This window comes from Dermacentor albipictus, chromosome 1, assembly GCF_038994185.2.
Source record: "Dermacentor albipictus isolate Rhodes 1998 colony chromosome 1, USDA_Dalb.pri_finalv2, whole genome shotgun sequence".
Taxonomy (NCBI): domain Eukaryota; kingdom Metazoa; phylum Arthropoda; class Arachnida; order Ixodida; family Ixodidae; genus Dermacentor; species Dermacentor albipictus.
Window position 1 is genome coordinate 252,833,140 of NC_091821.1, and position 25,021 is coordinate 252,858,160.

Genomic DNA, 25,021 nt, shown 5'->3' on the forward strand with positions numbered 1-25,021 from the left:
TCAGCAGTTCCATTCTAGCTTATCATTCATGTAGCGTGGGTTAATGTTTCATTCTGCTGTTTCTGTGAAGCATATGTCCTCCCCAGCTCATTGACTGTCCTTAAATTATAGACCAAGAAGCGAAAGGCACCTCTTGACGCAAGTGGTGGAGAAGGGACATCAGGAGCAGCAAGTGGTACGTTTTCATGAAATTGAGGCTGCCATGAATTCCTCTGCTAGCTTGATTGATCTAATCTTGCATATTTCATTGTAGGCACTCGACCCTCTAAGAAAAGGAAGACTGATAAGGTATAAAACTAAAATGTGCTTGTTAACTTGTTTATGCTATTTGTGAAAATCCATTGACTGACCTACGCCCAATTTTATGCACAGACATCCGATGGCGATGCAAGGAAGGGCAAATTGGAGCCCTATGCATACGTGCCATTGAACCGAATGTCACTGAACAAAAGGTATGGTTGTGGGTTGTTCCTTTGACTACCTCAATTTTGTTGAATGGGTGCTAAACGCCATGGCACTTGCAGTTCTCGCAAATCCGGCAATGGATCTGAAGAGATGTGACGCAGTCAGCATTTTGCTCTTGTGTCTGCTTGCCGCTGTGTCCATGCTGGTTGCTAAGTGCTTTTGTGTACATGGGATTTCATCCAGGTTCAAGAAGAAGCCCGCAGCATTCAAGAGACTGCTTTCAGCAGCACAGAAAGGTGCACGAAAAGGACAAAAGACAAGAGCAGCCCGTGTAAAGAGAGGTGCTAAATGTAATAAATGAGAGGTATTTATTTGTGCTACATAATGTGTTGTCCGTGATATTTATTTGTTGTACATATGTCTGAATAAACTGTTATCAATCTGTATATGTAGCGGTCAACAGTAAGCAAATGAGGGGGAAGTCTCAGATTGGAGCGATTTTGACAGGTGGAGTTGTCATCAAGTCCCCTTATCGAAACATTGGTGCCAGCCTGAGACTTCTCTTGATCACATCAAGCATCCACCTTTTTCCTGTGAACCCTTTGTGTTGTTTGTAGTTCTGTGCATGTAATAGTATCCGTTTTGAGTGCTATTACTCCTCCTACAGATGCTGTAATTAAATGAACAATGGCATGTGTGTATGTGGTCCATCCTGCACAATCAGTTGCTGAATGCCGAAAGTGGCACAAAAGCTTCTTTTAAATTTGTTCGACAATGCTTGGAATGAGTTATGTGTACATCCACAAGACAATGAATTTTCATTGAAGGCATACTTTATTCAGCAGTGCACAATTCTGTGCATAATGGACACAAACCAAAAGCTTGCAACTGCCCATTGTTTATATATTAGCAAAGGTTTTTAAACTCTAGCAATGAGTGAAACGAATCTTGCAAACCTGTTGCCTGCAGCTGCAATTTCTTGAACATGTTGCATGTGTTGCCCCACTGTGGCGGCACCTATGCTTGGGTAGCAAGTTGGGTTCAGGGGAGCACCACACATGTTACAGCCTTTTGAAGCCTTGGACAGCCTCCACAGTCCCTGTTGTGTTAAAATGTGGTTGCCCTTTCTCATTCTTAAGTTAGTTTGAAACATTGGAGTAAGGATAGTGATAGATGCTGTGCTGTACTTGAATAAGCAATTTTCACCAATGAAACACTTGTATACATATAGGGAACCGTGTTGAAAAAAATCAAAATGGAAAAAGCCAGTGAAGGCATATCTATAAGTTGCATGTGAACAGACCTGGCTGACTTGGATGGCTAGCTGCAGCACTTGTCACCATAGTTGCATGAATGACTAAAGGGAATGCTGGTGCTAGTGTGCACAGTAGCTGCAAGTAGGTGGGAATGATGGGCAGTCAAGAATCGCCTTGCTGTTTAGAAAATTACAAGAAATTTAGAAAGATAGAGCATAACTTGAGCTTGACTGGGTTTTCCTTGTGTCAAGATATGCAATGCCCTGCTGAGGCTGCTTATTTTGGCTGTTTCGCTGCAAACAAAATAAACCCCTGCACAACATGCCTTTAGCATTTGTGAAACATTGCCACACTTGCGCTTTTTCCTTGAACAACTAGTATCTGCTACATCCATCACTTTCATGATCACTAAAAAATAATGACCAGGTGTTATTGCCTGACCTTACCTAGAAACAACCCAGTCTTGAGAACAGACATCACAAACAGAGGTGCTTCCATGTTTATAACAAATGAACGTCGCACTTAACCTATGCAACTGTACATAGATGGCTATTGCCAATTGGTTTTCTTTTTCCGATTTAATAATGCACAAATGTAAAAGGGTGTGACAGCAGCTGAGTGGGATCTCGACGTGGCCTTGACATGTATCAAACAATGCTTCATTGCCAAAAACCACGCAATGATTTCTATGTGTGACAACTAATGGCATTTTCGAACTGCATCATTCAACATGCAATCCTCACTGCCATCCTGAGGAGAGACTGAACAGGTTTGCGTGTTGCCAACAAGCAGGAAACAAGGAACAATGCAACTCTAATGGCATGGCAAACACTGATAACAACCATACTTGGTGTACAAGCCACAGGCTGGCTGCAATTCAGCTGCGCAAGGCCTGCAATCGCTCTTGCATCTTGGTCACATCATCTTCGTCTTCTACTATGGCAGACGATGGACCAGCTTCTTGGATGTCTTCAGATGGCAAAGATTCTGTAACAGCAGTTGGGGCCTTGCCAAGCTGGCCTGGAAAAAGACCATCACAATTAACTAATTTGGCTACGTGTACATGACTGAATATCGCAAGCCAACTGGAGTCACTGTTAAGTCTGTTTTCAAACAAATAGAATTTTTTAATATGGGCAATTGCATTTTGTTGATTCATTGTACCAGTGGCATAGCCATATACTGATATAGAAGCCTTTTGTACCGAATTTAGAAGCAGACTGCTGTTATTTTTCTACCCAAAATAAAGGCAGGCCTGACTACAACTTTGTCTCCATTTGTGGCAACCCACTGCTTTTTTGGCGGAAACCTCATTGTTGGCTTGTGCCACGGACCTTTAACGTGATATTTCTACAGGACAGTTTACCCAAAGGAACAAAAGCTGTTTCATCAGAACGAGTCAGTTTAGAAATGCAGGAGAATAAAACATTCTATAGTTCAGATGCTGAAGCACCTCTTCCAGACACCACCAGTCAGCTCCACAATTCTGCGTGTAATGAAAATTCACCATTTGACTTCTTTAACCAAATTATAAATAGCCATCCTTCAGCCATGGGTAAAAGACGTGACTTTCTTGGAGTAGCATTTGATAGATCTTGATATTTGTATGACCAGGACAAAACTGAACGATGTGGCACATGTTTTGTGCTGTCACATTCAACGCTCTGGTCGTAGCAGAGGAATAAGAGCCACTGTGCTGCAACAATGAGAAACGCGACGCCATTGCTTCTCGTCTTTACACAGCACAACTGTTTCCCACTCAGTATCAAGCAAACATTACGTTTACAGAAGTTATCTGTAACCACCACAGATTTATTCCCAGCTACATGTCTTCTATTCAAGATAGCTCAGTGTGTGCCACTGTTGTTACAGCACTGAGTGGGCTGTACAAGTCTGCGCAAGAGCTTCTGTGCAACATCCACTTCAGATCTCGTACAGTGAGGTTATTGTTTCAATCGTGGAACATGTGCACCATATAGTGGACATCGCATTATCTGGGAATAACCAAGCAGACAAAATAGTAAAACACGCCTGTGAAAATGGTGACATGCATCGTTCCTCTTTTGCCATTACATAAGCATATCTTTAAATAATGTTCTAGAGTTACATTTGAGAACATGGTTCGATTATGCAGTGAAAGTCTGTTGGTATTGGATACTAAACTATACTTCATACTTTCTGCTGATTTAACAAGTTTGTATTGATGCGGAAATCGTTTCGTCAATTTATTTTATGTATTGCCTTGAACAACCACTTGCAATGTAAAATGGGTATGCTGAGTCCTCATCACGTGCCTGTCAAACTTGAAATGCCAGAAAATTGGACAGTCTTTTTGCGGGTTATGCTAGGACAGCTACGTTAAGCTAGCAGAGCAGGCACTACGTGCTTCGTGGAACTTTTGTTGATATAGCTAGCCTCTAAGTAGTGACTGTGCAATGCGTATGGACTAAACTTTTTTTTTTAACCTCAAGTATATAAAGTATTTGTTTTCTTGTTTTTCTTTTGTTTGTGTCTGTGAGCAGGTTTTCCTTTTATTTCATACTGTTTTCAGCACTCATAGGTCGTTAGTTCATACAAAAGTGAAATGTAGTAATGGGAAGAAAGTTTAATGTGGGCTTTTGATCACACTTTGCAAGCTAATAGCACTCTCGCATCAAGCAAGAATTAATGAAAACATGCAGGCTAGCAGATGTGATAACCACAACTTTGGATGGATTTCAGTGTTTAAAAACTATTTTGTTAAATGATACAGCAGTAAATTCAGATGGAGAAAATGAAAGCACACACAATTTGTTTTCTTTTTGTCAAAGGAAAGGGGAGGAAGGGTGATACAGTGCTAAAGCTGTCCAATTTTTGTCTGCTTGTGAATATTGAACAGCACCAACCTGCAGTCAGCTCCCACAAGACCTTGTCAACTTCCTCCTGTGCCTCTTCCTCCAAGTCGTCCTGGTCATCAAGGCCTTCCATTGTGTCATCCAGCATTTCTTCTATTATTCCTGCCTGAGTAAACAAATCAACATACGGACAATATGGACAATCGGTACAATGGCCACTGCATTAGAATTGACAAGACTTAGGGGTAACTTTTTTGTCACCAACACGGATGAATGTTGTGGTTCAGGTTGTTATAAAAAAGAAAGAAAAAAGGAAACTGCTGTGCCAGAACATATCCTGGCACACTAGAATAGCATTCTCTATTGAAGTGCATATGTTTATGGTAGTGGTGTTACAATAGGCAGGTTTCACCTGGTGGTCAGGGCTGGCAATACCTATAAACGCTTAAAATTCCTCTTCCAGGGAAATAAAGTTGTGTCATACTCCTTTAATAGCTTAGGCTGTGTTAGTATACATGCGAAAGTGCACAGTCACGAGTAAAAGAAAGCAGAGGGCGCAGATAACCCTTTAAATTATTTTGCATCTGACACGTCAGTCAAAACCTGCAATACCAGATGAGCTACCGGCGCTTATCCTAACAACAAGGTATTTAATTACTCCACTCACTCGCAGCATTTCTTTCGACAGGTCTCGCATCGTCTGCGCTACTTCGGGCACTTTGATCAACTGCTGCATGCTCTTCATAACTTCAGTACTTCTTTGCATTGAGCCAGCCAACCGAAGGGTAGCTGCGAACAATGTTCAAATGCGTTTGCAGGCTGTCAACATAAATTGATTTTGATGAGGAAAAGATGGTCCGACTTACCGAGCTGATGGTTCATGCTCATAACGACGGAGTTCAACTGTGCCTTGGAGGCGTGGATCCGATTGATAGCTTTGCGAGCACGAAGCACCTCTTTAGCCAGGATAAGACACACCTCCTTGTCATTCTTTTTTGCGGCCTCTTTCAAAGACTTCTTGACACCTTCTTCTTGTCTCTGAATAGCTGTCGCAACATTGTTAAATCACCAGTGACTACGCTACTCTAAACCCATTGTCAAGTAGCATAAACGCGTTCATGCTACACTGGTGACATATAAGGCATACCTCTAATTTGGCGATCCAGCTGGTACCCTTCTTTTCTCAGCTTTGAAGTCCATTCTCGCACCTAAAATGACAAACGCCAACGCTGAGATAACCGCTCCCTGTGCTGTGCGTGTGGTCTAAACTTGTACTATATCGGTACCTGTTCTTTCGGCGATCGCTCTGGTGTTTTCCCAAACAGTCCCATTAGGTATTCCAAACACTTAATTTCGATGCATTCACATGGACATTTGTAACTTTGGTTGCAGCGGTTGATACTTCGTATAGCTTTACTCCAGTTCTTTACTACTGCAGCTGCAAGCAAACATTACACAGGAAGTAGGTCTATACCACGGTCTATACCGGAAGCTGACATGTGAAAGAGTGCGAACGCCTGTCATTTCCTTCCTGTCTGTATGCCTCTCTGTTTGCTCTTATATTTCTAGTATGCTCGCTAGATGCCAGGGTAAACATTAACCAAATAATTTAATGTTTGTTTATATTAACATTGGTTAGGCAATTAACCAAAGACTTTATAAGTATACTAATAAATAATTTTTACTTTATAGCACTTAATTAGACAATAAATATTCTATGACTGTATGGTAGATGTAGGTAGACGCAACTGGCGCTGCCATCTCGCGGAATTCATTGGTGTTTTGCTAGGTCTGTGTCTGGCAAGTGGTTTCCCGTGTTCTTTTGCAAGATGTGCACGTGCGTTTGCATGCATTTACGAGTGCTGCCGGTAGTCTTATTGAGTTAGCCGAATGTGGGGGTTTGTTTAAACTGAGGTTTAATGTAAAGCTGCCACGAGGTGCGATAACTCCCTGAAGACGTAAAAGGCTTTCACAACCTCAACGACGTCTACGGAATACTGGCGCTGCTCGAAAAAGGTAAATCTTCAGAGCTTGTCGTGCTCGCGAATTCGCTTTGAAAACTGTCTTCCTGAGTGCCTTTGTCTTGCTGCAAGTACTACCTAGTTTCTTTTTTGTTCGCAAGCCTCGTTGGTGGACGCGCAAAAAGGTGCGCGCGCAGAGCTTCGAGACATCGCGCTGCGAACAGCGGCATACTTCATTGTCATAAATCAGTTTCAGGCCTCTGAGAGTGTAAATTACAATATCCATGCTGTTGTGGCCCAAACTAATATTACAACCAGCACTAAACAGGCTGTTTTGAGCTTCGACGACAGCCTGCTTCAGATCTGAGCCATTTGAACTTCGCGCATGTTCAGATGTGTTCGATGCTCTTTATACCCGTGCCACACGAGCACAAAAATGTCATTCGTTCATTAGTGCTTTCAGCTCCCTAATTACATTTTTTTTTTCGGCGGAGCTTCCACACGTCTAAATTTAATGACATTTCGTGTGGTGATGTCGATGACAGCATCTCTAAGAAATATACATTTACAAGTTTGCTTTGCGCCTTCATAATTAGTGAATCGTGAAAGCAAGCATGAGCACGTTGCAAGTGCTAGGCGGCGCCCCGTCTTTTCGACCCCTAGCGCCATCTGACGAATAGTTGCGCGAATGTGGAAGGATTACTCACGGCGTCAGCAGCCCGCGCTGCGTGTTTGGCGTCCTGTCAAACGGTAGCGATGGCGCGACACAGCGTGCCGATATTAATTTTATCCGGGTTTCGGGAATTACAAGATCTTCATAGCTTTTTTCGTGAAAAGAATTTAGAGAAAGGAAGTCGTCTATTTGAAGTGGGGCACGTCTACGACGTGAGGGAAGTGTTGAACTCGCACTGATCGGAAGTGACTGCTAGGTTTATTCCGCAAACTAAAAATAATGCACCAGCGAGATGGGCGAAGCTCAGCGTAAGTTACTTCGTTATCTATGGTGTGGACGCATGAAATTGTAAGCGAAATTGATTCTTGAAGATCGGCGACAGCAGACAAATCCTAGCGGGGAGCTGCGATTGCCGTGCTGGCATCGCAGAGGAGTGCAAGAACGCCGCGGTAGTTTCCCTGTACATACAGGACGGCAAATACCAATCCAAAACATCTCATCCAAGAACGTGGGGCGTACGAACGACTCGTAAGACCTACCAGAGGTATTCTAACGTTGCTCTCCCCAAACACAAAAAAAGGGGATGAACTTACCAGTTGTGTTAGACTACGCTGGGAAAATATTTTCGCCCAAGTTACTGGAAGTGCGATACTTTTATGTTGCGATTTTTCAGTGCGTGCAAAGGAGGTTCCAATAAACCACATTGTCAAAAATTTTGGTAATCTCATCTGCCCCTTCGCTGATATGCTGGGCGCGGAAGGGTGTACGCTAGCTCAGCCGGCTGCAACCCCTCCTCAAATCTCTCAGCAAGCCCTAGCGCTGTTTGAATGGGAGAGGATTGGGAAAGAGTTCCACAGCTTTACTGCGGTACAGTGTGGGAACAAACTACTTTGTTTGATGCATATCCTGGTACGCACTGCAGGCAGTGGCGTAGAAAAAGGGGGGGGGGGGGGCGTGGGCTCCGGGTGCAAGGGGCCAGAGGGGGGGGGGGAGGGTTCATATACGTCTGGAGACACGGAAATTGTTGATATCCTCGCCTTCTTCCAATAAACCCAGGAGAGGAGGGGGGGGACAGAAGACCTATGGGCCCCGGGTGCCAGACGACCTAGCTACGCCACTGACTGTAGGTGTCCCATTGCTGCCATCATTGCTGTAAAAGCAAAGAATTCAGCGTTATAACGCACTTGGCATAACGCCGGAACATAAAACAGCTCATGCCGCCGGACGAGCGCTATCCAGTGTTAACGCCGTTCTGCTTCATACGGACGGCTTGGAAACCTGTAAATCTTTGTTCCTCGTGAGTTGGTGTACGTGCTGTTGCAGCCCACTACTCAACAGCTCGGGTTGCACTTTGGAATTTCTCAGAAAAGGCAACAGCTACGCGCGAAACAGTGCACATACAGGCTTTCCGAACGCAAGCGGGCCGGTCGTATCCTGCCGGTTCCGCGCTCGCCGCCGCGAGGGGCGCCCTAGTAGGCGCGGGAACTACGTTCGCAACCTGCCTATTGGCAACTCAAATCAACATTAGGGGGCGCTGCGGAGCCTGACCCGGTCTGGCTACACTGTGCAGTATGGCGGCTTTACGGAGGTCCCCGCGTACGCTTTCCTTGGTGAAAACATTAAGTTTGTTGCACTGCGATGTTAATTCGCGCTGTTTTGTGGGGGGAGAACGGGTAGTGGACGTCGAGCACCTCATTTTAGTCGGCACCAGTGGTATAAAGAGTAATTAAGTAGAAGTGGTCGCGCGTGTGTGCAAACCTCCGGCGTGACAGCGGACCCGCACGAGATTGTGGTGAGAATCGCCGACGCATTCCGGGACCCATCGATCGTGGAGGCAAAGTGTTCGTGCACTGCTGGATTGTCGCAAAAGTGCAAGCACATCTCGGCTGTTTCTCCTGGCACCTTATCCTGGAACATTTGGTGTAGTTGTCAGTCCCTTTAACGTTTCGTCTCTACATTGCGTTTCAATGCTGTTCATAGTGCAAAGATCGTAGTAAAGTGGAATGTTCATGTGCGTGCACCGTTGTAAGCAGAAGAGATCCTATTATGTGCCGAACTGCAACTTAGCTTCACCTTGTGCTGTGGCGCTTGGGGTTACCTATCACAATACATATCCTGCTTTTTTTCTTTTTTTTGCCGACATGACTGTTCGTTTCCTATGGCTCATACGCTATTGTTTCACAATTTGTGCTCGAGCAACTGCGTGATATCAGTGGCGACTCAGGCAGAACTCATGAAACCAACTTTTGTTGTCTTTGTTAGTGCCCTTCTTAAAGGGGCCCTGAAACTGGCATGCCGCATGATATAGATACCACGACCACCACAAGCTCTGTTCGCAGGACGATCAGACAGCCGTGTGTATTTATTGGTCTCTGTAAGTGATGTAGCTCCAGGCGTCCATCTCGCGTTTAGAGAGTGCCACACATGCCTGAACCACAAGTAGCAATGTGTAAAAAAAAAAACTTGACCAGGACCTTGCTACCTTGCCATGCACCGTGTAGCTTCCAGCACACTAGCTGAGGCGAAAGGAGAAAGCAATGCATCAGTGCAATAACTACTAATTCCGCTTACAGTTCAATGATTCGAAAAATTTTTGCAGCAGGCGGTGTCCTTTTGTAGTGAGGTAACTATGATCAGTCGGAAGTGTTTCAGTGCCCCTTTAAGTGTTTGTTAAGTGCTTTAAGTGCGTGTTAAACTTTTATGTCACTTACTTTCCATTTATTGATATGTTGATAGTAAGGACAGCTCTATATGCTCTCTGGAGGTCAATAATTATCATTCACTGATGTTAAGTCTGCACAAGTGTCTCCCCATGTTGTATTACCAGTGGTTTAGTTATGCTTCCCAGGACAGCCATTTGCACTGTATTCAACAAGCTGGGAAGAAGCATAAATTATGGTACATATACCAGCTGGGGTCATTTGAATCAAACCATTCTTTCAGAGTACTCAACTCTGGTGGGCAAACTTTTTAAATACTCATCGTATGCAGGTTTGACACTGTTCCATGTTACTTCTCATGTTCTGTTTGGCCAGATATACCCTCATATGCTAAAAAGTGCAACAAAAATGGGCTTGAGTAAAACGTATGAGGCAAGTACAGTGAACAAAATATTGAGTGCATGTGGTTTATTTTGTGAAAAAATACAAGTAAGGAAAGGGACAACAAACCGCCATTGAAGAATAACCACAACTCTATGCACACAGATCATAAGTGAACTGCAAATATCTCGGAATACCATAAGATGAAAACTTGCATCAGAATGCGTAGTGTAAATCAGCACTTCAATGAAGAATACAAGTTGCAAAAGAATGTGCATTGCTAATTTACAAAAAGTGTGTTGAAGTTGAAGTCTGCAGGTTTGGCCAATGCAAACAAGTGTAGCATGTAGATCACATGGCAACGACCGTGTCTGAAAAGTATGAAGTGGCTGAGTGGCATAAAAAATGCTGGATTTCCAAACAGAAGACTGCACTTACTCTCAAGGCCGCCACGCTTTGATGGAGCCAAGGTCACACGCACAAATGCCTCTATGCAATACAGGCTACTTGCAATATCGCCAGCCATGGCACGACTTCAGGTGAATCACCTAATGCCGAATATGCAAACGCGCCACTGGAATTCATCTTTTGGTGGCACAGCCACAGTTACTTTTAAAATTTCACACATCAACTGAGCAGTCTCTGCAATTATGTTGCTACATGTAGTTAGAGAACAGTTAAAAAGGTGACTCAAGAATGCAGTGGAAATATGCTTCAATTTCACCAATGTCAATGCAATTGTTTTTACACATAACTGGTGCCGTCCTGAAAGTGGATGAATTTTTGTGTAGCACGTCACACGAGCATTCAGAACATCGAATGATGGCAGGCCTGTGAATGTATTTACGTCGCTACTATTTATCGTGTTCACAAACTTCTGTGGAAAAGTACCCGATGTCACTTGGGCAGCCTTGCTTTCTGTAAGCCTTGTCCGTGAAGCCATTTCTAGTAGGAAATTTGCCACGTCTTTTTCTTCTCTTGAGTACTCTGCCATTAATGTCTGGAGGCCAGGTTGGCAAGCACATTCCTGTCACAAAACAAAAGCAAGAGTTGTAATGTCTGACATATCTGACGCGAAATGCAGCTTCTTTTTGTCATTCCAATAATGCACGTCAGTGTATTAAATTCAATGTTGGAAGTACGAAAGCCAAGCTTTTTGCATCAGTTAATTTGCACCCATCACACACCACAATCCTTTCACGAATTAATCCAGAAAACATGCTGCCGGCTAGGTAAAGACAGCTACCACATCACAAATATATAGAAAAAATAAATTGCCATATTTGCTATGTCCTTGTCCCTTATGGTGTTTGCAAGGCTTTGGTCAATGCTGTTAGGGGATGGGAAATCGTCCTGCAATGTCAGATAGAGTTCAGTTCAAGAAACCAGTGGTTAAGCAATGTGTGCACAAGTTGCAATTAATGTGCACCCATCACACACCACGTGCTACAATGCTTTTACGATGTAAATCCAGAAAGCATGCCACCGTCTAGGTAAAGACAGCTACCACAACACATACATATACAAAAAGAAATTACCATATTTCCTTTGTCACTTATTTGGTCCATGCTGTTGCGGTCAGGGGATGGGAGATCGTCCTGCAATGTCAGAGTTTAATCCCAAGGAATTAGTGGTGAAGCAATGTGTGCACAAGTTGCAGGCAGCCAATTTACCATGGTGGTCGTGCTGACAGGTGCATGGGGCAACACCTTTGCTTCTAATGGGGAGGCAACAGTTTCTTTGCTTGATTCATTCTGTAATGCATTAAAAGGTGTTGACATCTATTGCATGCTTTGAGACATGGTGTATGTACCATAAGCATATAAGTGCTGCACCATGTAGTCAAATTAACTTACTCTGGCTGACCGATACACACGTCAGCGAAGTCTTGCCAGTGAAAGCTCTTTCATATGAGCATCCTTGTTCTCATCATAACATGACGTCCTTGGCAGGTTTTCAGTTGGTATTGCATTTTTTTCAGCCGCTGTCTTTGACATGCTACATCTGAAAAAATAAATGAATTGTTTATGCTTTGTTGTGCCTCAATATGGGCTGCACCCAGAATTTTTTTCTTTTTACCTCAGAAACAAAGCCACAATATTTATAAAAAAGCATTTGCAAGGAAATGAAGCACGGTTTGAGTGTGCAAGGCTATGCAACGATGTACACCGAATGTAGCATCTGCAAAACGTAGTTGAAAGCTGCTCATAACACAAAGTACACAGGTGCAAACACCACCACATGACCGGAGTAGTTATGCCACTGAGTTGGGGATGATTTAATAACACAGATAAAGCTAGCTTAGGTACTAATACTGCACATACATATGCGACACGTCAGTAGACGGCGGACGCCGTAAATTTTCCTCGAAACTAGCAAACGCGTGTAAAATTGACATGTGGCTGTCGCGTAAGTGGCAAACTTCTGCAATGAACGCGATAGGCTCGCCGTCGGTGCGAAATACCAGTGTCATATGGCCACTCTTGAGCACGTCGGAGATTCTCAAGTGCAAGTGGCAAATTCGTAATCAGTCGCGCTGGGAAGTGCCCGCGTGCAGTGCGCCTGTGCTGCAAGTTCATCCGCACCACGCATGATATTTATTCCGCTTTAGCATGCCACATACGTGGCACGTTTACACTCAACACTTCCCGAACTTGCTAGTACATCATTCGTAAACATTTGAATCTCCGACGCCCGTATAAGTTGCGCGAGACGTGCTGGGCATCAAAAGCCTCCCGAGTTACAGCCGGGTGTAGCCAACGAGCGCAGAGGTGACGTTGCTCGCAGAAACCGCTGTGAAGCGTCGAACATGAGCTCTAATTACAGCCAATGTGGTTAACGAGTGCAGAAGAGACGTTCCTCGGAGAAACCGCTGTGACAGGTCTCGAACCTGTGCTCGAATTTCGCGTTGCGGCTAACATATGCAGCAAATAATGCATATCCCAATCGCCAGTGCCCGCAATGCGAAACGTGTTTACATAAGGTGACACAGTGACATGTATAATGGCCACGCACAATGGTCATGCATTAGGGTCGAGTTCACAAGTTCACAATAGTGTCTCACCTGGTAAGGAGAAATTATCCCGTGCAAAATGCCGTGAGCAAACAGTCACTGTAAGCGTCACAGCCTTGCCGATGCGGAGGTTAGCGATCCACCTGGTTCTGCGGCTTCAGCCTTTCCACTCGGAGGGAAGTGCGTGAACGGAAATATCGCGGTCCTTCCATCTCGCTGGCACGCACCGAGGAACACAGCAGAACTGCTTGGCCGTTCGCTTTTTCTTTGCTAGCAGCTTCATTCTTCCGTCCGCGACAGCAGCCTCCACGGCACACACGGCGACTGGACCTCTGTATTTCGTTTCTCCCTACTGCCGCTAGGTGTCGCATGAATTGCTGGAGTTGCGAATACTCGCGGACAACTTTCTGTGCCAATGAAGGTAAAGCTACGGAGGCAAAGGGCCCACAAGTGAGAGCGCTTCTGAAAAGAGACCCGTGTTTTCATCTACGTTAGTTTAAGCTGGGGAAGAGAAAACGAACACCTTATTAGCCACAGTTAAAAAAAAAAAATAAAACATGCCACTGAATGTAAAAGTTTACTTATTTCGCGGCTTTTCCCTTCCGCGTCTGGGCAAACGCGAAACCGTCGCGCGTGAAGCTGTGTCGATTCAACGTCTGTTTCGAGCTACCAAAAGCACTGTCAAACGCTGGCGGACTACTTGGCGCGGTAACATGTTCAGCAGCCACGCGCCCGTAGCTTTCCCTTAATTGCCACTGAAAGTTGTCCGCGTGTATGTAGACCTTTTTATTGAGGGCGCCGCCGATGATGATGATAGACTTCTACTGACAATGGCTGACAATGCAGATCTACAGGGATTGATGGACATATGTGGACAGAAGGAGACAGATTAGGCTTGAAGTTTAGCAAAGAAAAATCAGCAGTCATGATTTTTAATGATAACATTTGCGGCGAGCATAAGATACAGGAGGCCACGCTGGAGATAGTCGATAAATATAAGTACCTTGGGGTGTGGATAAATTTAGATAGGAACACCCGATCTTTAGCTCGGGTGCTCCTATCTATATACATGTAAAAGGAGAATTCGTTTTTATCGGCAATCACTGCACCGAACTTGACGAGGTTCGTTGCATTTAAAAGAAAACTTAAAATCTAGCGACTGTTGGTTTCGAATTTTTGATTTAGGTTGTCAATGTTTTACTAAAAATCGGCAAAAATCCCAAATTTTCAGAAAACTAAACTATCAAGTTTACAACTGCGTAACTCGGCAATGAAAAATGACATGAGTGTTGCGTGAATTGCATCTCATAGTACATCTAAAGCGGACAAAATTGATTCGTTGCACGTGAATCTCAAAAAATTTTGTAGTGTGTAAATACAGCTTTTGCAGAACCCTTGTACACAACGTAAACAATTCACGTAAGATATAAATTGACATATCGAATTTTTCCGCTTTGAATGATCAAATTGATGCCGTTTACAGAACCGCGATATCTATTCTTGACAGAGAGCTATTTGTAAACGTCGTGCTCCTATGTTTTTCGAGCTTTCGAAGTTTTGAAAATTCTTTCAATAAAATTCAGGCCCTAGATCGTAATTCCGCTTACAACTGTTACTAGAATTTTACTTTCTCTCTCAAGAGCAACAAATTTCATTAAAATCAGCCCAGCGGTTATCTCAGGAAAGCGTTTTTGCGTTTTACATATATTTGAATAGGCCGCGTCGGAGTTGGGCCCGAGCTAAAGCTTCCTTTTAAAGGGCCCCTGAAACGGTTCGGACAAATTTTATAGACGCGTAGGGCACAGCTAAAGTTAATCATTCGCACCACAATTTGTGTGAAACATCTCATATTAAGAGAGCTACGGACGATACCCTCCTGCATAGTCGCGCATTTTCTCCTCAACTCGTTCGCCGAGTGATCGGGGCTAAGCTGCGCCTTCATTGGCTCTGCGTCATGATGGCACGTCGTGTCGTCGACTTCCGGTTCTCTAGGAACGAGCGTGAGAAGCCTCTCCAAACTCTCCACCAGCTGTTTGACAGTCGACCCCAAACGAGAGGCATCGAAGCAGCGTGCGTTGCAAGCATTCTGGCGCAGCGCCGAACGTATGTGGTATTGCGGTAACTACAGGCGAGCTGGCCGTTTCGACGGATGGCTAGAGGCATAAACTCAAGCTGATGAAGGAACTTCAGAGTAGACGTACGTGAGCTACCTGATCGGTCTCCACGGTCTAGCCACCCGTTGGCGCAGAGCTTAACCAGCCAAGCAAAGAGCTAGTATTGCTCTAACGAAGTGTACAACATTTTAAACTTTTACAAAAACATGTTAAAGATTACACTCCTGCAAAAAATTTACGCCAGCAGCAAAGAAGAATACATTCCGTTACTGCTACTGTGTGTGGTTGAGCTCTGTGCTACCAGGTGGCTGCACCGTGCAGACCATTCTAAAGCCCCTTAAACTTCGTAAAGTAGTGCCACGCTTTGAAGGCTGCCGCGCCCTCCTCGCGCGCTCTGGCCGAGGCCGACGCCGCGTCGCTATTGGCTTAATAGCATCACGTGGGCCCTCACGCTGTGCATCAGCGCCATTTTTGCTCGAGAAGTGTCTACGGATTGGCGAGGAGCGCATGTTGGCGCCGTTGCTACGCTCGAGCAATGTAGGCGGCGCCACGGTCGAGGAGGTAGCATGAAAGAGAGGAGAAATGAGGAGGAGGAGAGTGTCACTACTTTACGAAGTTTAAGGGGCTTTCACCATTCAGGTTTGCGCTTCTACTCATCCCGTGAGACGACGCGGTCAAGCGGCCATGCCCTGTCCCGACGCGCTTGCGTTTACCCTAATACCGGATTCGCGAAACGCTATTGCGTTAGTAATCTTCAGGTGTAAAGTGACGGCCGCAAACGCGCAAATCCTGGCGCCGATTGGATAGCGGCAGTCCGATGCGCTGCAGCCAGTCCGCTCGTCTGCTGCCGTGCAGAGGGACGCGATGTCGCAGCTTGACATATTGCCAGTCGCTATGTTTGCAATCCACAACCCAACAAAGTCGAATCGTAGTGCTTGCGAAAAGACTGAGGCCGGCTCTGACCGCGGAGCTCTCGTCAAAATGGAGCACGTTGTAACACAAGCAGACAACGCTTACTGTGTGCAGAAAGCGCTTAAGTGTAGTGAGAAATTGTTCTTGTGCACTCTTTTTCTGTTACTTTCTTTTTATAGAAACAAATTAACTAACATTCCAACCATTACGGACATTTGTTCACCATAACGTGGGAAAAATTATTGATGACGCGCCCTGGGTAGCCAATCGGATAGCTCGCCCTACTAACGTCATTGGGGCAAATGACGTCAAATGGGTAGGGGTGGCTTAAAATTCAGCCGAGCGATGTGCTGCGATCGGCAGCAATGTACGTTTTTAAAACCTTATTAAAATTACACGCTTTACGCGGAGCACTTAGATCCGTCAATTAATGATCAGAATGACCTACTCAAACGATTCGGTACGTCTGTACAAAATCGTTTCGGGGCCCTGGATGGATGAATGGATATATGTTATGAGCGTCCTCTTTGGAACGGGCGGTGGGTGGCGCCACCAAGCTCTTGCTATTATACTGCCTAATGCCCTACCTAGGTTAAACAATGAATAATAAAAAAAACACTATGAACTACCACACCCAAACTTTCTGATCCCCTATTGCGAACTGTGCGTCTCCGTTTTTTGTCCTTTCCCTACTTTTCTTCCACCAATCCTCCAATCATCATCATCGGCCTGGTTACGCCCACTGCAGGGCAAAGGCCTCTCCCATATTTCTCCAACTACCCCGGTCATGTACTAATTGTGGCCATATCGTCCCTGCAAACTTCTTAATCTCATCCGCCTGCCTAACCTTCTGCCGCCCCCTGCTACGCTTCCTGTTCCTTGGAATCCAGTCCGTAACCCTTAATAACCATCGGTTATCTTTCCTCCTCATTACATGTCCTGCCCATTTCTTTTTCTTGATTTCAACTAAGATGTCATTAACTCGAGTTTGTTCCCTCACCCAATCTGCTCTTTTCTTATCCCTCAACGTTACACCCATCATTCTTCTTTCCATAGCTCGTTACGTCCTCCTCAATTTAAGTAGAAACATTTTCGTATGCCTCCAGGTTTCTGCCCCGTGCGTGAGTACTGGTAAGACACAGCTGTTATGTACTTTCCTCTTGAGGGATAATGGCAACCTGGTGTTCATGATTTGAGAATGCCTGCCAAACGCACCCCAGCCCATTCTTATTCTTCTGATTATTTCAGTCTCATGATCCGGATCCGCAGTCACTGCCTGTCCTAAGTAGATGTGTTCCCTTACCACTTCCAGTGCCTCGCTACCTATCGTAAAGTGGTGTTTTCTTCCGAGACTGTTAAACATTACTTTAGTTTTCTGCAGATTAATTTTTAGACCCACTCTTCTGCTTTGCCTCTCCAGGTCAGTGAGCATGCATTGCAATTGGTTCCCTGAGTTACTAAGCAAGGCAATATCATCGGCGAATCGCAAGTTAGTAAGGTATTCTCCATTAACTATTATCCCCAATTCTTCCCAATCCAGGTCTCTGAATACCTCTTGTAAACACGCTGTGAATATCATTGGAGAGATCGTATCTCCCTGTCTGACGCCTTTCTTTATTGGGATTTTGTTGCTTTCCTTATGGAGGCTTTACGGTGGCTGTGGAGCCGCTATCGATATCTTTCAGTATTTTTTACATACGGCTCGTCTACACCCTGATTCCGTGTAGATGAGCCGTAGGTAAAAATACTGAAATCCTCCAATCGCCTCTTACTAATTCCTATTGCGGACATGTTTACTTTTCCACTGCTCTCGCTGACCCCAAAGGCTTCAAGGAGGCCAGTGGTGCCTAAATCAACCGCTGGGCAGACGTCTTCACATTCTAATAAAACATGCTCCATCGTTTCCCTAGCTTTGCCGCAGCAAGCGCATGCGTCTTCTTCCTTCTTATATCTCGCTTTATAGGTGCGTGTTTTAAGGCATCCCGATCTCACTTCGAAAAGTAATGAGCTTGCCTTTGAGTTATCAGAAATTGTTTCTTTCCTGATTTCGTTATTTCCTCTCAAATTATCCCTTTAAGTGGATAACGCCTCCAGCATGTTGAAATCGGCGGTCTAAAGCATCGACCACCAGTGATCGATTTGAACAGGCGTGGTAACGAAATAGTTGAAAGACGCGATATGAAATTACTTAAATAGGCTTAAAATTTCCGAAGCCCAGAGAAGCCATCGGCGCAATTTATGTGTATTCGGACCCTCCGCGGTCGGCCATTGGCTATGGCGCTGCGTCGCTGAACTCGATGTCGCGGATTCGATCACTGCCGTGGCAGCCGAATTTCGATGGGGGCGAAATGCAAAAGCGCTCAGGCACTTTTAAATTTAGCTGAACATAAGGAACTCTAGGTGGTCAGATATGGATCCGGAGTACCCTTACGGTGTGCCTCATAATCGATTCGCCGTTTCGGTCCTTAAAACCCCATAATTGTTTTGTTGCGATAGCGGTTGTATGGACACTTCAGGCGCATTTCTGCCGTCGCCGCGATTATCCGAGTAAAATCCAAGGACGATAACATCGTCGCCGCGCGCGGCATGCGCGAGTGAAAGCGTGCGAGGTGAGCCGACGACGCTGGCTCAATCTCGCCCCCGCAGGCCATCGGGGGGGGGGGGGGGGGGGGGGCGTTCTACACCGGCGGCAGTTGCGTACTTCAAAGTGATCTGCGACACCATGCTTGATAATTTAGTTGATAAGCGAATGTTTACGAATTTATAGGGCCGGTAAAACTACTATCCCCGGTAAAACTACTATCCCTACTTCGTATCGCTGTCTACTAGTTTGCTATCGCAATCGATGCTTCGCCTTTCGGGCGAAACTGCGACTTTCTTTTTAAGAGGAAGCTTTAGCTCGGGGCCCAACTCCGACGCGGCCTATTCAAATACATGTAAAACGCAAAAAAAAAACGTTTTTCTGAGATAACCCCTAGACTGATTTTAATGAAATTTGTTGCATTTGAGAGAGAAAGCTAAAATCTAGTGACTGTTGGAAGCCGAATCTCGATTAGGGCTAGGATTAGGATTCGTTCTGCAAATTTTGTTAAAAATATTTTCAAATATTCGACTGTTTGTAAAAAATAGAAGCACGAAGTTTACAAATTCATAGTTCTGCACCAAGAACAGATATCGCGGTTCTGTAAACGGTATCCATTAGATCATTCAAAGCCGACGAATACCATATGTCATTTTGCATCTTACGTGAATTTGTTACGCTGGTTACAAGGGTTCTGCAAACGCTGTATTTCCATATTACTAATTTTTTTTATATATTCATGTGTAATATATCAATTTTGTCCGCTTTATGTACTATTAGACGAAATTCAAAGAATTGTATTATCATTTTTCGTTGTTCAGTTACAGAGTTGTAAACTTGATAGTTTCTTTTTTTGGAAATATTCGATTTTTGCCAATTTTTAATAAAATATTGACGACCTAACTAAAAAATTTACATGTATTTAGATAGGAGCACCCGAGCTAAAGCTTCCTCTTCATTGTGTATTTGGCCAATCTGGCGAGAAACGGGTCACTTGCAGCTGAAGGGCACGCAATGTTAAGCCGCATGAAGACGGAGTGAAGTCTCCCCTTCTTTACAGTTAAACTGATCGCGCCCGCAAGTCCAGGGGAAATAAACTTGAGGCTGCCGCGGAGGTGCCGTTCTGTTTGTACAAGCTGCGCACAGTTACTGCGTGGGAAATATACCAGGAACAGGTCTGACCTATCGCCTTGCTTGTGCGTCAGCCTGGGGTTTTCACGAACCGTTGTCAGATGGGAAGACGAATTGGCACCTTTGAAGACACCGCGTCCATGAGCGTTCACGTACTCCTAGCGTCGCTGGAAATCCAATGTCGGCGTAGAATATCGCTAGGCGAAAAATTCGGAACCACAACCACGCAAGCCCTCCCCGTGGCGCAGATGCGTTTGCTAAACTAATTGAACTCCTCCAAGTAAAATACGTCAGAAAAATCGTGAAATACGACCTAAACACAACCTACTGACATGATAGCGTCGGAGTTTAATGTGAATATACCAGAAAACATAATTTTATTACCCAGCAACTCAAACACAAACCCCTTTTCCGAGCTGCGCGGCCCGCTCGGCTCCTTGCAACAGCACCGTCCCGCTCGCCTGCGCGCAACCGCGACAAAGCTGCGGCTGCCGGCAAGCGTGACAAGCAGTCAGGGATCTGTGAAGCGTTCTGCAAATTTTAGTTTCGCGCTGAATAACGCGTGGCAGCATTGGCGTGCGTTGTGAACCCGGAGATGGTCTCGGAGGTCGTGCCCCGTCGTGTTATCGCCACGGCCTCCTGGATCGGCGCGCGCCAGGCGGCCGTGCTACCGCTGTGTTAGTCGCATTGCTGGGCACTAGGGAGCAGCACGTTTATTGGGCCTGGGTCGTCATCGACGTTGTGGCTGCGCCGACAAGTGGTCGCACGTGTCTCGGCGCTCGTAGGCCGACCACCTCACGACTTGGCCTGCGTGTTTATCTTCGATGCAATCAACACTGTTTGCCGATATAAATCGCGTGTATGCATCCTGTGTCGTCGAATGCTGCGACCCTCGGAGGCCGTCGACGTGCCGGGAAGGGCGCTGAGTACGGCAGGTGCTTGAGGACGTTACAGGCGCCAACCAGGCCACTTTCGATGCAGTTTTGCTGATAAAGAGTAGGACTGTTAGGAAAAGAAAAAGTGCAAGTACCCTGCAAGCTTCAGGAAGCACATTGACTTTCGGATCACGTATATAAATACGCGTGGAAGCACGCACATGTGCTCGTTCTCGGTGGCTGCTAGATGACACAGAATAATTGGTGTCTGTGTGTGCGTGTGTGTGTGTGTGTGTGTGTGTGTACGATAGGCAAAAAAGGGTAATCTAAAGCAGAATTCGGAAAACGTGGGCGGGCTGATTGGCTGATTGGTGTAACATGACAAGTAGTTTATTCATAGTGCTCACGTTAGGATATTTGGACGGTTATCGATTGCTCATTGTTGATAAAAAGAAAAGTAACGGCTGTGTTCATGGCAGATTGATTGCGTGTTTGTGTCGGGGGCCACGTGCTGCGACTCCATTCTGACCTGAAGTCGCGCGCTTCGCCCCCGTCTCATCGTGGGCAGATGTGCCGCTGCTGGGCGGCGAGGCAGAACTTGCCGAACACCGGTGAGTTCGACGAGGTGCATACACCGCCGCTACAAAGCGCTAAACACCGTTTTCTCCGCAACGACTGCACTTGACTGAACGCAGCCATTGTTTTGAAAAGGAGTCAAGGCGACAGGAACTTCTGAACAGGGGAAATAAAAATAAAGCGACGGCGGGCAATTTTCGTTGTAGTAGCAGCGGCTCTGCACCTGTTTTTTTTTTTCATTTTGTTTCATTTTTTTTTTGTTCGAGCATAACGAGAAATGCGCTTAAAGAGAGGCAAGGCGAGGCTATCTGTCTCCTGGCTGCGCCTACTCTTCGTAACGTAACCGTATAAAAAGTGGGTAACAGGCACGCAAGGTGTGCAACATGAACGAGTTTTTTTTTTTTTTTTCAGTCGCAGAGGCTTTTTTTTTTGTACGCGGGTTTAGGTAAAATAGTATATTTTGTTACTCTGGTTAGTTACTTTCCAGTTAGCCAAGTCTTGGAGGAGACTTGAAACAATGTTCTATTCTGCTTCGGTTTATTGATTTATCAGATAGCTGTCACCCCGTGAGCAGCGTCGTGCCCAAATTCCTTGAACGCTCGAAAAAAAAACAAAAACAATCGCCAATAATATTGTCTTTTAAGGTGGCCGTTTAAAATTCGCACCAAGTTGAGTGCGTCTTCGTGGCATACGGTTCGTTTACAATTTATCTCCGTACGTCGCTAAAATTGGAGGTAGTGGTCACAAACCGTTGACGCACGCGCCGGTCAGCCTGGTCCAGTCAGTGGTCGCAGACCACACGCAGAGAGTGAGAGTGACACTTTTTATTGCACATACGAAAAGGAGGAGAGCGGGTTGGTCCTCTACTCCGAGGTCTCTATGACGATCTCAGTGGGCCCGTTGGACTAGGGCCCGGCGTCCTTCGGAAGGCCCGTGGCGGAGGGCATCGTCCCACAGCTCTTGAGTGCGGAGGGGGTGAAGGATGACGGGCACGTGGAGGGAACATTAGTGACCGTGTCTCACTGAAAGCTGTGTGCACGCCGCATTAACCATTCTTTCCTCTCTCGCTCTATGCTTCTACGAATTCAGCGCGGAATAATAAGTTTGGTCCCCTGTCCTCTGAACTCGCGGCTCATTCCCACTATGGGAGATTGGCTGTCGCTTCTGTTGCGCATCACCATTTGTATTTCTCCCCATTTCTCCCTTATCTATCGTCTTAAAGCTTTCGACAAGGCGAGCACAGTGCGGCCTCGACTTCTGCATCGACCCGCGCATTTTTGTTTATGCTCACATTTGGTGTGCAACCAAATGTCGTCTCTTTTTCTGCGCTGTGCTACCGCAGGTGTATGTGGGGGCAGGGACCTCTGTCAGGCACTCCGTGGCTTTAGTCTCTGCCTCCTATTTCAAGGAAATAAATTCAATTCAATCATTGATACCACGTAACCTCCTCACCCCTCCCTCCCCTCCTATTTTTGTGACCTACATACTTATCTCTACGCCAAGAATATGGCGCGCCTTTTTTTTTTCATTCACATTAAAAGATGTTATGATCGAGGATTTGTTGCACGTTCGGGGAAATGAGGCGTCATAACGTGATTACGGAGTCAACAGATAAATATCTAACGGAGCAAAGCGAGGCAAATGATTTTGTCAGTTGTCCTTGAAGGTATTAAATTATAAATTTGGCGAATTTCGGTTCATGAGAGTTACCCTTGGACTGTTTGTTTTCTGGGTTCGCAGTGACTTGCGTGGACAGTGGTCGTTATATTTAAGAGACCGACAACTCATAACGGCGGTACTCTAGTACTTCAGATGCGTAGTCTTAAAAATAAATGTGTACTGCGTCTGACCACGAGCAGTTCGGTGTTTCGGACACGGATCGGTGCAAAAGCGCAGCGTTGGCCTGCCTGCTGCCGGGCCGCAGGTGTTTGTGGACAGTTGTGCTCCGTCTATCATTGCAGGTCAACGCGACAGCGCGCGTCTCATATCGGGGCACATTTCGCTTCATCTCTTACGCTCGTAGAAGTAATTTGATTTCAAATTTGACGAGGGGGGAAACGACGCGTGGCGAGAAATAGCAACGAACGTATCGGACTTGTGTCCTCGTCAGCGTCGGAAAGTACCGTGCGACTGGGGACTCGCAATTATTCGGTGCACTTTTACTCGGTAGCTGTCACGAACTGAAATATCTATATACGGGACTTTTGTGAAGCCATTTTAATCCGCGTTTCCTTGGACTGACATTGCATCGCCGCGTCGTCAAAATCGCGCTTCAAGCTGTAGTTCTGCGTTTTCTTTTCAACATATTTCAGACGTCTTCGCAAATATGCGCATAGTATGGCGAAACCGTCTGAAGTGTACACTACGGCATGGTTGCGATCCTCAAGGAGAGTTTGCAGGGTGCGAAATTCACGAGAAGCTAAACTTCATCGCGGTGTGGACGCACAACCTGACATCGAAACAAGCATATGAGTAGAGGGCGCCCCTCTAAATTGCACGCTGCATGACTGGTCTCCGGCGCGTTTTGCCTCCCTCTCCCTCTCTCATTCTTTGTGTAGTGCCTCCATTTTCTGCATGAAACTTATTTATTATTTTTTTTTGTTTTCGTTACTGATGATACATTTCCTCTTCAAGAGGTCTCAGGCCGCTCAAACCTGCAGTGGGGAAAGTGAGGGTAGCCGTCCTCATCCCTCATGACGTTGGAGCAGGAAGGAGCCGCCGCCATTAAACGTCCCAACATCAGCCCTGAACAATCGTTCAATGGCCACCCGCCCGCGCCTTCCGGCAAGACGAACGTTGGAGCACGCGTGGCAAAGATGCGAAATGCGCAAGCTCGCAGTTTTTCCTGTTGCTGGTAGCATTTGCGTGGTCCTCGATAAGCTAGCCTTAGGGCCAGACAATGAAATCTTCCTTACCTCAGTAAGGAAGCCTTCATTGCAGTGAGGCTACCTTATGTCACTCTGAAAGGTTCCTTACTGAGGCGCCCTCGGTGAAGGCTTCCTTGGTGCTTCCTTGGTACTTCCTCAGCATAAGAAGCCAAACAATGCAACCTTCCTTACCTCACTAAGGAAGCCTTCATTGGGGTGAGGCTACCTTATGTCACTCTGAAAGCTTCCTTACTGAGGGGCCCTCGGTGAAGGCTTCCTTGGTGCTTCCTCAGCATAAGGTAGCTCCAAAGCTACCTTGATGCGTCCTTACGCCGCTCCTGGCCCTGAACGAGCGCTTCACCTCATTGCTTAACCACATGGCATTCGCTTGCGCATGCGCACTGTCGCCCACCTGCGGAGAAGCGCGAGCACGGTACGTCTTGCCAGGCATGTTCGTTTCAGTCACGCTTGCGGCATGCAAGCATTGCTAGGCGTTGCTAGGCGTTGCAAGGGCTCTATTCTCGACACGCATGGCGGCTGCACAGCCGCCATTATCCGCCATGTTTACTCTCTGATTGGCTGTCGAAAGGTCACGTGTTTTGAAATTTGTGCCGGGAAGCGGAAGTATTGCAAAATGCAATTTTGCGTTTTCATCAAGATGACGAAACGTGACGTGGAGCTGCAAATGTTATGGACTAATACATTTTTTTGGTCTTTGGCAGATATATTGTGATGTTAGCGCTTCAAAAGGAATGTGTGCGGTAGCGTGCAGAAGCCAGTGC

At 45.8% G+C, this 25,021-nt stretch overlaps 3 protein-coding genes and 1 long non-coding RNA gene across 9 annotated transcripts in view; 2 read left to right on the forward strand and 2 right to left on the reverse strand.

Moving 5' to 3' along the window:
* Positions 1-790, forward strand: part of LOC135901293 (RRP12-like protein) — a 156,475-nt gene extending 155,685 nt beyond the window's left edge. For 3 of the 4 annotated variants that reach the window (XM_065431031.1, XM_065431055.1, XM_065431048.1), the window contains 4 exons: positions 112-175; positions 254-288; positions 373-452; positions 649-790. In XM_065431031.1, the coding sequence (XP_065287103.1) occupies positions 112-175; positions 254-288; positions 373-452; positions 649-766 (297 nt within the window). In that variant the 3' untranslated portion in view covers positions 767-790. Of the gene's footprint in view, positions 1-111; positions 176-253; positions 289-372; positions 453-524 lie in introns of all 4 variants that reach the window. The other variant, XM_065431040.1, reaches the window with a different exon arrangement.
* A 430-nt stretch (positions 791-1,220) lies between these two features.
* On the reverse strand, positions 1,221-5,990 carry Vps24 (vacuolar protein sorting 24). The gene is made up of 6 exons (XM_065431067.1): positions 5,782-5,990; positions 5,643-5,703; positions 5,362-5,541; positions 5,163-5,284; positions 4,547-4,661; positions 1,221-2,681 (listed from the first exon to the last, which is right to left on the reverse strand). Exons 1-6 carry the CDS (start codon positions 5,824-5,826, stop codon positions 2,539-2,541), a joined length of 666 nt encoding a protein of 221 aa, XP_065287139.1. The 5' UTR covers positions 5,827-5,990; the 3' UTR covers positions 1,221-2,538.
* Positions 5,991-6,309: 319 nt separating this feature from the next.
* mino (glycerol-3-phosphate acyltransferase mino) overlaps positions 6,310-25,021 on the forward strand; it is a 141,049-nt gene continuing 122,337 nt past the window's right edge. Inside the window, exon 1 of the mRNA XM_065431096.1 lies at positions 6,310-6,511. The gene's annotated coding sequence lies outside the window, so the exon portion shown is untranslated. The remainder of the gene's footprint in view (positions 6,512-25,021) is intronic.
* Positions 10,243-13,566, reverse strand: LOC135901326 (uncharacterized). Of its 3 annotated transcripts, none has more exons than XR_010564096.2 (3): positions 13,235-13,563; positions 11,709-12,174; positions 10,243-11,197 (listed from the first exon to the last, which is right to left on the reverse strand). It is a non-coding gene; the product is annotated as an uncharacterized lncRNA (long non-coding RNA). The 3 variants fall into 3 exon arrangements; XR_010564093.2 differs by having other exon boundaries at positions 10,243-11,924; positions 12,027-12,174; positions 13,235-13,559; XR_010564092.1 differs by having other exon boundaries at positions 10,243-12,174; positions 13,235-13,566.

Coding starts and splice junctions, on each gene's coding strand:
- Vps24 (XM_065431067.1), bottom strand. CDS start 5,826: ATGGGACTGTTTGGGAAAACACCAGAGCGATCGCCGAAAGAACAG. Junction 5,285..5,361: donor GAGCATGAACCATCAGCTCG/GTAAGTCGGACC, acceptor CATTGTTCGCAG/CTACCCTTCGGTTGGCTGGC. Junction 2,682..4,546: donor CTTGTGGGAGCTGACTGCAG/GTTGGTGCTGTT, acceptor GTCTTTTTCCAG/GCCAGCTTGGCAAGGCCCCA.